The sequence below is a fragment of the Vicia villosa genome, unplaced genomic scaffold (genome assembly GCF_029867415.1).
Source record: "Vicia villosa cultivar HV-30 ecotype Madison, WI unplaced genomic scaffold, Vvil1.0 ctg.000844F_1_1, whole genome shotgun sequence".
Taxonomy (NCBI): Eukaryota; Viridiplantae; Streptophyta; class Magnoliopsida; order Fabales; family Fabaceae; genus Vicia; species Vicia villosa.
This window is the reverse complement of record NW_026705374.1, coordinates 529820-542500: the sequence shown is the minus strand read 5'-3', so window position 1 is coordinate 542500 and position 12681 is coordinate 529820. Positions and strand designations below refer to the sequence as shown.

Below are 12681 nucleotides of genomic sequence, written 5' to 3'. Positions count from 1 at the left end.
AGATATTTTTTTAAATATTTTACACATTTGTTTCTAATATATCCGATCAATTCATCTTAAACCAATCCGATATTTCTTGGTTTGGTTCGGATTGGATTTTATCAAAAAAATATGAAAATCTGATTCAAACTGTTCCATATATTTTTTGATCGGTTTAGATATCAAATTCTCTAAAAAGTGAACCAAACCAGCCTGCGAACACTCCTAAATATGAGAACTCTCATCTTAGTGATTATCAAGGATCTCAACTACAAGTGTATCTGGCAACTCATTGCAATTCAATTATAACAAATAGCGAGTTTGTTATTCCCTATTTACTATAAATTAAGATGGCGCCAAATTCAGCTTACAAGTTTCAATTTCAATTTCAATTTCAATTCACTTTTCTCTCTCGCATATTTACTTGAGCGTTGGAAGGCTAACCTTAGAGGTCATCCCCTTATCCACCACGTATGAAGCTTTGATAAGCCATTACCACCACTCATTACTCCATTTCTGGTAGCCGTATGTAGGAAACCAATTATGATTCCTACGATTTCCACGATTTCATGTTTGCTCTCTAATTCACCAGTTCGTAACCTCCTCAGGTCGCCGAATCAAGGGCATTTAGAATAAAACACGAAGATGCGTCGCGTTCGATCAAATCATGCATCATTTCAACTTCGACTCTTTAAATTTTGAGATCTCTAGTTCCTACAATTCCAAGTTATGGTTGAATCCAAAGTTAACTTCATCAGCTGTCGCGCCTTAAGTTGTTGCTGCTGCTCTGGAAGAGATCAATGAACCACTACCTCTTTCACAAGGCATCGAAAATCTTGAAATGAAGATTCCATCACATCTAGATGTGGTTCATACTCCTCCCATAGTCGAACCCTTTTAAGAAACTCTGATTAAACCTTCGGTTTTACCTCCACTCTTGCAACCGAAATCCTTACTCGGATTTCAAGCGTTACAAGCAACCCTCGAATTACAAGGTTCTAACGAACTATTGAACAGTATATACAAATTCATTTAATAGAAAAATTTGCACGCACTTGAAGAAAGCCTAAAACACCTTGAAGAAAGCCTCCATAATGCCCCCTTTCACAAAAATACTATCGAAGAGGGTGCATCAATAAAGACTTATACTATCGTTTTAGAGTTGACAGGGAAAAGAAAGACAAAGCTCCTAAGATAAAAAGTCAACATAGGAGCAGGAAGTATCAGATTCTCCCGAAAGCCCTAGGAAGAGCGAGGAAGTCGCATTCCTTCCTCAGCTCAAGCAGAGAATCAACCAGGAAAAGTGTAGTCGAAGCATCCACTATCTATCAGGATATGGGAAAGCAGGATACCTAAATCCATGGAGAAGCCGCCTAAGATGGGAAAGTATGACGGAAAGGGAGACCCCGACGAGTACATGAAACTCATCAAGGATCGGTTGAATGACTTGAGCGCTGATGAAACATCCAACTCTAAATTATTTGCATTAACTCTTATTGGAATGACTAGGAAGTGGTTCAGTGGCTTACCAAACGGGAGCATTGTATCTTATAAGGATTTATGCGATCGATTTTTTGCATACTTCACAACACAGAAGAGGCGGCCTGTGATTAAATCCGCTTTTTGAAGCATTAAGCTTCGACACCCAAAAGATTGTTAGCTCTAAATCTATTTCTAGAGTTCAGAAACTAACGCATAATCATCCTAGATAAGGATTCGAGCAGTATATGTAACACCCCAAATCTACCCGATAAATTATACGGAAAATCAGAGTATAAATTCCAAACAGGTTCATTTGAGGTATCACATATTCGTCATCTTAAAAACATTTACGGCTTACTTGCCTTCATATAGATACATAGCACAGGAATTTAAAATGATAATCAAATCATTACTAAAAATCACTTTGTTTAAATTCAATAATTAACTCGCAGCGGAATCATCAAACTTCATAAATATTCAAATCAAGTCGTAGCATCTTTGCACGGTAACCTTAAGTTACAATTTAAACCAAAACAATATAAAAATTCAGCAAGAGAAATAATAATTAAAACAATCGTTTTATCCCCCCGAGTGCTACGTATCAGAGCAAGACACCAACTCGAATGACAACAACTAAAGACTTCATAAAATCACTTCAAACTTCTACCGCTATCTTGAGTACCTGTCCATTTCCCTTGGTAGGGAAACATCATTCAGAAGGGGTGAGATATCGAAAGATATAAACAAAAGTATGATAATTAATATATTAGATCAGATCATACAATTATCACCACCTTGAAACAACAGTTATAATAACAACTAGCAACAATTTATAACAACAATTATAACAACCATCAACAACAACGATTATCACAATAATTTCAATAATTATTTCGCAACTCAAACCAACACAACTTATATCAACATCAACTCAGATAAACATTAACTTCACAACGACTCAAAATGCGACACAACTATGAACATGCATGTGGTACCCAGGGCTTCAGCCCCCATCGCTAATTGCCAGTTAAACTGAGGCATCAAGGCATAAGCCTTCGTCACTAATTTACCAATCCAGGCCGTCGCCAAAAATGCATATGTATTTGAATGCAACAAACACATACAACAACAACATCATCGTCACAAAAGGCATAAGCCTATATCGTCGCTATACCAATAATTAGATGTATACATCGTCGCTGAAACATCCTACAACTTCGCATAAACAACAACAATATATTTGGCAACAAAAAAATCAGCAACAAGTATTCAAAACAACACATTCAATAGCAACTCATCAACAACACAATTCCATGAATCGGAACAAATCATCATAGTTCCACTTCATCTACAAATCAACATTTTTATAAGTTCAAAACATCTCTACAAAATTTCTATTAATTTATTCTATATTATTAACTTGTAAAAAGTTATAACGATATATAATTATAACTCCACAGAGTTCCCAAAGAACTCTAAATAACTCTACAATAATCCCTAAAATTCTAAAGTGCCCAAAAAATACTCTACTGACAACTCTTACCTATAAGGGCAACTCTTATGAACCTAATTGGCTAATGATCTGACTCAAGTAATAATAAAACAACTCTAAAGGGTCAAATATCTCAAATTTTAATCTTTACAACTTGTTAAATTTAACTCTAAACAATTCGAAAGTAACTCTAACAACCCTATTAACAACTCTAATAGGATTGAAAATTAATTTAAATTAACTCTTATCTAACTCAAATCTCTCAATTATTATTATTATTATTATTATTATTATTATTATTATTATTATTATTATTATTATTATTATTATTATTATTATTATTATTATTATGATGATGTATAATAAACTAGAAACGTGAATCTTAAATAAATTCACAACGTGCCGCTACACAGTACATTCAACTTATTATACACATATATCTGATTTAACATATTGTTATACCTACCACAAATATATGCCGCTACGACATATGCATTCTAACTTGTTATACACCTAGTTTATAAAACATTATTTTTAATAGAATGGTATAAATTATACAATAAAAGGTTACTGTAACCATGTCGAAATTGTAACGTAAGTCAAAGCCAAAGCATATGATATTGGTTTTTATCATGCTACAATTTAATTAATACAAAAACGTGATGACAAGAAATCTATACTGTTATTTAATTTCGATTGCAATAATTCAGTTTCTATAGAATAAAGTATACGACAGTATCAACTAACAATTCATGGCACAATTCATACAATCTCATTCCACATACGAATCATCATATTTCCGGTTATATAATTTGAACCCCACCCTTACCTTATGGTTTGGAGATCGCCTCTAATATCCGATTGAGTGCAAGCCTTTTGCCTTTTCCCCACGATCAACGATCAATTCCTCCTTTTTTCCAAAATCTCGTTCCTCTTCGTTGGCAACTCCGTTTCACGATCTATTCTCCTAAAAACCAAACCTTATTCCCACAGAAACCTAATTCCATGTATTCTCCTTTTTAATCCGATAAATCAAATAATAATAATATAGTTACTATTATTTCTTAATGGGCCTACTAATCGTACACCACCATATTGCTATACACACCACACCACAACTAAACCAATTTAAATAATAATATTATTACTAATATTATTTTCTTCAACAAAAATCAACTTTATTAATTCTTCGACTAACCGACTAAATAATCTAATTCCTCGTCTTATAATATCACTAATAAATCCAACTTCGATCGAATTTTCCATAATAAATCCTTGAATAATTTATTTAAATAATTAAATAAATTTTCGGGTGTAACAACTCTCCCCCACTTAGAATATTTTCGTCCTCGAAAATCTATACGACATCACCATACTTAACACATCCTTCACATCCAATCCTTCGATCAAACAACAACCCGATCACGGTTTAAATCCAATACTTATATCATCATTCTTCTAATACGATTTCAACAAAATCCTTACTAACTTGCCAACCATTCTAGAAATATCTTGAAAAAACATCTTACAACTTAGCAACAGCTACCACTCGCTTACATCTCGTTATACAATCTCACTTCATCATCCTCAGCAACCTATTCAACACCAAACGCATACGCAATTCTTATTTCCATATTCAGGTGTCCTTCGCTACCGAAGCACCAACAACTTACAACCGAATCATAACCGAGGAGTACAGCTTCTCCCCCACTTAGTTCCAAACTAACTCCTACAACAAGCAATCAAAAACAACAAGTACCGACACTGTTGTACACACTTGTCGCGTACTAAGGGATAAACAACAATTATACGACTCTGGCCGGATGGACCAACCAGGCTCTGATGCCACTAATGTAACACCCCAAATCTACCCGATAAATTATACGGAAAACCAGAGTATAAATTCCAAACAAGTTCATTTGAGGTATCACATATTCATCATCTTAAAAACATTTACGGCTTACTTGCCTTCATATAGATACATAGCACAGGAATTTAAAACGATAATCAAATCATTACTAAAAATCACTTTGTTTAAATTCAATAATTAACTCGCAGCGGAATCATCAAACTTCATAAATATTCAAATCAAGTCGTAGCATCTTTGCACGGTAACTTTAAGTTACAATTTAAACCAAAACAATAAAAAAATTCAGCAAGAGAAATAATAATTAAAACAATCGTTTTATCCCCCCGAGTGCTACGTATCAAAGCAAGACACCAACTCGAATGACAACAACTAAAGACTTCATAAAATCACTTCAAACTTCCACTGCTATCTTGAGTACCTGTCCATTTCCCTTGGTAGGGAAACATCATTCAAAAGGGGTGAGATATCGAAAGATATAAACAAAAGTATGATAATTAATATATTAGATCAGATCATACAATTATCACCACCTTGAAACAACAGTTATAATAACAACTAGCAACAATTTATAACAACAATTATAACAACCATCAGCAACAACGATTATCACAATAATTTCAATAATTATTTCGCAACTCAAACCAACACAACTTATATCAACATCAACTCATATAAACATTAACTTCACAACGACTCAAAATGCGACACAACTATGAACATGCATGTGGTACCCAGGGCTTCAACCCCCATCGCTAATTGCCAGTTAAACTGAGGCATCAAGGCATAAGCCTTCGTCACTAATTTGTCAATCCAGGCCGTCGCCAAAAATGCATATGTATATGAATGCAACAAACACATACAACAACAACATCATCGTCACAAAAGGCATAAGCCTATATCGTCGCTATTAGAGGTATACATCGTCGCTGAAACATCCTACAACTTCGCATAAACAACAACAATATATTTGGCAACAAAAAAAATCAGCAACAAGTATTCAAAACAACACATTCAATAGCAACTCATCAACAATACATTTCCATGAATCGGAACAAATCATCATAGTTCCACTTCATCTGCAAATCAACATTTTTATAAGTTCAAAACACCTCTACAAAATTTCTATTAATTTATTCTATATTATTAACTTGTAAAAAGTTATAACGATATATAATTATAACTCCACAGAGTTCCCAAAGAACTCTAAATAAATCTACAATAATCCCTAAAATTCTAAAGTGCCCAAAAAATACTCTACTGACAACTCTTACCTATAAGGGTAACTCTTATGAACCTAATTGGCTAATGATCTCACTCAAGTAATAATAAAACATCTCTAAAGGGTCAAATATCTCAAATTTTAATCTTTACAACTTGTTAAATTTAACTCTAAACAATTCGAAAGTAACTCTAACAACCCTATTAACAACTCAAACATGATTGAAAATTAATTTAAATTAACTCTTATCTCTAACTCAAATCTCTCAAATATTATTATTATTATTATGTATAATAAACTAGAAACGTGAATCTTAAATAAACTCACAACGTGCCGCTACAGTACATTCAACTTATTATACACATATATCTGATTTAACATATTGTTATACCTGTTAGAACAAGATTTGTTCTGATCAATATTCTTAGTTTTGATGATAACAAGCATATGAATTTTGTATGAGATAATGTGGTACTCTAATACTATGCAATTTCCATTTCAGGAATTATATAAAGAGTATGCACAAAATCAGCGCAAGAAGCACTGACTCAGAAGGTTCAGCATGTAACATCAGAACATGGTCTGGCAAGACATCAGAAGATGGTCAAGCAGAATCAGAACATGGGTCTATGGAAGCATCATAAGAACTTGAGATCAGAAGCAGAAGCACTGAAGTTCTCATGGTATCACGCTCAGAAGCACTTCAAGGTCAGAAGACAAGAAGATGCTCTGCACCCAGCTGTTTGACTCTGATGATATTCAAACGTTGTTTACACAAACATCAGATCAGAAGCAAGTACTAGCTGGCAGGCTACGCTGAATGACAAAAGGAACGTTAAAAGCTATTAAAGGCAACGTCAGTAGACACAGCGAAAAACAAGGCTCGAGGTAGTTGACAAAAGAGTGAAACATTAAATGCAATGTTGTACGGATTACGCAAAGCATTAAATGCTCCCAACGGTCATCTTCTCAAACGCCTATATATTGAAGTTCTGATGAGAAGCTGAACACAAGACTTTATGCAAAAACGCTGAAACGTTGTTCAATTCAAAAGCACTCAAACTTCATCATCAAACTCACTACATTGCTATTGTAATATCTTAGTGAGATTTAAGCTTAAACTTAAGAGAAATCACAGTTGTGATAATAGCTTTATTAGAAGCATTGTAACTCTTAAAAGAATTTGTTTATATTAAGTTGTAAGAACTAGAGTGATCAGGTTGTTGATCAGTATACTCTAGAAAGTCTTAGAAGGTATCTAAGCAGATTGTTCCTAGAGTGATCAAGTTGTGATCAGGATACTCTAGAAGACTTAGCAGTTGGCTAAGTGGAAAACCATTGTAATCTCGTGTGGTTAGTGGATTAAATCCTCAGGTGAGGTAAATCACTCCAAGGGGGTGGACTTAAGTAGTTTAGTTAACAACGAACCAGGATAAAAATCATTGTGCAAATAGTTTTTATCTTACAAGTTTTAAAGCTACACTTATTCAAACCCCCTTTCTAAGTGTTTTTCTATCCTTCAATTGGCATCGGAGCGCCGGTTCTAAGGTGCAAGCACTTAACCGTGTTTAGAAAAGATTCAGGAAGAGAAAAACGCTTCAGTAAAAAATGGCTGGTGAAGATCCTAATAACCCTACATATACATCTGGCTTTGCTGAGCAATACAATGGAAACGGTAACAATGGTTATACTAGACCACCAGTATTTGATGGTGAAAACTTTGAATACTGGAAAGATAAACTTGAAAGTTACTTCCTTGGTCTAGATGGTGACTTATGGGATCTTCTGATGGATGGTTACAAACATCCAGTGAAAGCTACTGGCGTAAGGCTTACTAGACAAGAAATGAATGATGATCAAAAGAAGCTTTTCAAGAATCATCATAAATGTAGGACTGTTTTGCTGAATGCTATCTCTCATGCTGAGTATGAGAAGATATCTAACAGGGAAACTGCCCATGATATATATGAGTCATTAAAGATGACCCGTGAAGGAAATGCTCAAGTCAAGGAGACCAAAGCTCTTGCTCTAATCCAGAAATATGAAGCCTTCAAGATGGAGGACGATGAAGATATTGAGAAGATGTTCTCAAGATTTCAAACGCTAACTGCTGGATTAAGAGTTCTGGACAAAGGCTACACCAAGGCTGATCATGTAAAGAAGATCATCAGAAGCTTACCCAGAAGATGGGGTCCAATGGTGACTGCATTCAAGATTGCAAAGAATCTGAATGAGGTTTCTTTGGAAGAGCTAATCCGTGCCTTGAGAAGTCATGAGATAGAGCTGGATGCAAATGAGCCTCAGAAGAAAGGTAAGTCTATTGCATTAAAATCTAATTTTAAAAAATGCACTAACGCTTTTCAGGCTGAAGAAGTAGATTCTGAAGAATCAGAATCAGAAGAAGAAGATGAACTGTCCATGATCTCCAGAAGGGTAAACCAACTCTGGAAGAGCAAGCAAAGGAAGTTCAAAAGCTTCAGAAGTTCAAAGAAGTTTGAACGAGGAGAATCTTCTAGTGGCAGAAGATCTGACAAGAAGAAGGTCTTCTGCTATGAGTGCAATGAGCCTGAACACTTCAAGAGTGAATGTCCAAAGCTTCAGAAGGAGAATCCCAAGAAGAAGTTTCATAAGAAGAAAGGTCTTATGGCAACATGGGATGATTCTGAATCAGAATCAGAATCAGACTCTGAAGGAGAGCAAGCTAACCTTGCACTGATGGCTACAGTGGATGATGAATCAGAATCTACATCAGAATCAGATTCTGAAGAGGTATTTTCTGAACTATCTAGAGAAGAGTTAGTTTCCAGTTTAACTGAACTTCTAGAACTCAAGGCTCATCTTAGTATCAAATACAAAAAGCTAAAAAAGCAATTTGAATTTGAAACTAAGAAGCTGGAAGTGGAAAATTCTGAACTAAAGGAAAAAGTTTTAAAATTATCCAAAGATAGTGGATCTCCTTCTAAATCAGAAAAATCCATTCCTAGTCTCAATCATATTCTGAAAGAATATGACTCGAGCTTCAGAAAGTTCCTATCTAGAAGTATTGGCAGAAGTCATCTTGCTTCTATGATATATGGTGTTTCTAGAAACAAAAGGTTTGGTTTTGGCTATGAGGGTGATACCTCACATAAATTTGAACCTGTTGATGATTTGAAAATCACATACAAGCCATTGTATGATCAGTTCAAATATGGCCACTCACATGATATCAAGCTCACATCACATGCATAGAGTTTTAACACTACACACACCAAGAAGCATGTGACACAACCTAAAAGATATCATGCTGCCAAACCCAAAGAATATCATGTTGTTCCTCCTGTTACTTATCATGCTAAACCCAAGTTCAATCAGAACTTGAGGAAAACTAACAAGAAAGGACCCAAGAAATTGTGGGTACCTAAGGAGAAGATAATTTCTGTTGCAGATATCCTTAGCAGCAAAGAAGGCAAAGCACAAAATGTCATGGTACCTGGACTCTGGGTGCTCGCAACACATGACGGGAAGAAGGTCTATGTTCCAAGACCTGGTGCTTAAGTCTGGTGGAGAAGTCAAGTTTGGAGGAGATCAGAAGGGCAAGATTATTGGCTCTGGAACCATAAGTATTGGTAACTCTCCTTCCATAACTAATGTACTTCTTGTAGAAGGATTAACGCATAACTTATTGTCCATAAGTCAATTAGGTGACAATGGTTATGACATAATATTCAATCAAAAGTCTTGCAAGGCTGTAAGTCAGAAGGATGGCTCAATCCTATTTACAGGCAAGATAAAGAACAACATTTATAAGATTGATCTTTCTGATCTTGAGAAGCAGAAGGTGACTTGTCTTATGTCTGTTTCTGAAGAGCAATGGGTCTGGCACAGAAGATTAGGACATGCTAGTTTGAGAAAGATTTCTCAGATTAACAAACTAAATCTGGTCAGAGGTCTCCCAAATCTGAAATATAAATTAGATGCTCTTTGTGAAGCATGTCAGAAGGGCAAGTTCTCCAAACCTGCATTCAAATCTAAGAATGTTGTCTCTTCCTCAAGGCCGTTAGAACTTCTGCACATTGATCTGTTTGGACCAGTCAAAACAGCATCTGTTAGAGGGAAGAAATATGGATTAGTCATCGTAGATGATTATAGCCGCTGGACATGGGTAAAGTTCTTAAAACACAAGGATGAGTCCCATTCAGTGTTCTTTGAATTCTGCACTCAGATCCAATCTGAGAAGGAGTGCAAAATCATAAAGGTCAGAAGTGATCATGGTGGCGAATTTGAGAACAGATTCTTTGAGGAGTTCTTCAAAGAAAATGGTATTGCCCATGATTTCTCTTGCCCTAGAACTCCACAGCAAAATGGAGTTGCAGAGCGAAAGAATAGGACTCTGCAAGAAATGGCCAGAACCATGATCAATGAGACCAATATGGCTAAGCACTTTTGGGCAGAAGCAATAAACACTGCATGTTATATTCAGAATAGAATCTCTATAAGACCTATTCTAAATAAGACTCCTTATGAATTGTGGAAGAACAGAAAGCCCAACATTTCATATTTTCATCCTTTTGGATGTGTGTGTTTTATTCTGAATACTAAAGATCATCTGGGTAAGTCTGATTCTAAGGCACAAAAATGTTTTCTTCTTGGATATTCTGAATGCTCTAAAGGCTACAGAGTATACAATACTGAAACATTGGTTGTAGAAGAATCAATCAATATCAGATTTGATGATAAGCTTGGTCTTGAAAAACCAAAGCAGTTTGAGAATTTTGCAGATATAGATATTGACATATCAGAAGCTGTAGAACCAAGAAGCAGAGCTCCAGAAGCTGAAAGTCTCAGAAGCAAAGAATCAGAAGATCAAGTTGCTGCATCTTTAGAGAATCTCAGAATTTCTGAAGAGCCAACAGTCAGAAGATCTTCTAGACTCACTTCAGCTCACTCAGAAGATGTGATCCTTGGAAAGAAAGATGATCCTATCAGAACAAGAGCATTCCTTAAGAACAATGCAGAGTGTCAATTAGGTCTTGTTTCTTTGATCGAGCCAACTTCTGTTGATCAAGCTCTAGAAGATCCAGACTGGATAATTGCCATGCAAGAAGAACTAAATCAGTTTACAAGGAATGATGTATGGGATTTGGTTCCTAGACCAAAAGGATTCAACATCATTGGTACAAAGTGGGTGTTCAGAAACAAGCTTAGTGAGAAGGGAGAAGTGGTAAGAAACAAAGCCAGACTGGTGGCTCAGGGATATAGTCAGCAAGAAGGGATTGACTATACAGAAACCTTTGCACCAGTGGCCAGGTTAGAATCTATTCGCTTATTAATTTCTTTTGCCACTCAGCATAACATCACTCTGTATCAAATGGATGTTAAGAGTGCCTTCTTAAATGGTTATATAGATGAGGAAGTCTATGTCCACCAACCTCCTGGTTTTGAAGACTTTAAGTCTCCAGAACATGTTTTCAAACTTAAGAAATCATTGTATGGATTGAAGCAAGCTCCCAGAGCTTGGTATGAAAGATTAAGTTCTTTCCTTCTGGACAATGGTTTCACTAGAGGACAAGTGGACACGACTCTTTTCTGTAAAACGTCTAAAAAGGACATTTTAATTTGTCAAATTTATTTTGATGATATTATTTTTGAAACATCTAATGCTTCACTTGGAAAGGAGTTTGCTAAGTCTATGCAGGCTGAATTTGAAATGACTATGATGGGTGAACTCAAGTATTTCCTTGGGATTCAAATCAACCAAACTTCTGATGGAACTTATGTTCATCAAACGAAGTATGTGAAAGAACTTTTGAAGAAGTTTAATCTTTCTGAAAGCAAAGAAGCCAAAACTCCTATGCATCCAACGTGTGTTCTAGGTAAGGATGAGGTAAGTAAGAAGGTAGATCAGAAGTTGTACAGAGGTATGATTGGATCTCTTCTATATTTAACTGCTTCTAGACCTGACATTCTATTCAGTGTTTGTTTGTGTGCTAGATTCCAATCAGATCCTGGAGAATCTCATTTAACTGCTGTTAAGAGAATTCTGAGGTATCTGAAAGGTACTACTAATGTTGGTTTAGTCTACAGAAGATCTAAAGAATACAACTTAGTAGGATTCTGTGATGCTGACTATGCTGGAGATAGAATTGAAAGGAAGAGTACTTCTGGAAGTTGTCAATTTCTTGGAAGTCATTTGATCTCCTGGTACAGCAAGAAGCAAGCTACCATAGCCCTTTCAACAACAGAAGTAGAATATGTTGCTGCTGCTGGGTGTAGCACTCAAATGCTCTGGATGAAGAGTCAGCTAGAAGATTATCAGATATATGAGAGTAACATTCCTATTTTCTGTGATAATACTTCTGCCATATGTTTATCTAAGAATCCTATCTTACATTCCAAAGCTAAACATATTGAGATTAAACATCATTTTATGAGGGACTATGTTCAGAAGGGTGTTCTCTCTTTGAACTTTGTGGATACGGACCATCAATGGGCTGATATCTTTACAAAACCCCTTGCTGAAGATAGGTTTAAGTTCATTCTGAAGAATATCAGTATGAACTTATGCCCAGAATGAGAAGATGAGAAAATCTTATGTATGAATAACTTCTGAAATGTGTTAGGACTAAGTGGTTATAAGAAGTTCTGATAATGATCAAT

At 35.5% G+C, this 12681-nt stretch overlaps 1 protein-coding gene across 1 annotated transcript in view; it reads left to right on the top strand.

Moving 5' to 3' along the window:
* Window positions 1-1339: 1339 nt before the first annotated feature.
* LOC131631583 (uncharacterized) overlaps window positions 1340-12681 on the top strand; it is a 72313-nt gene continuing 60971 nt past the window's right edge. Inside the window, exon 1 of the mRNA XM_058902374.1 lies at window positions 1340-1522. Coding sequence (XP_058758357.1) covers window positions 1340-1522 — 183 coding nt within the window. The remainder of the gene's footprint in view (window positions 1523-12681) is intronic.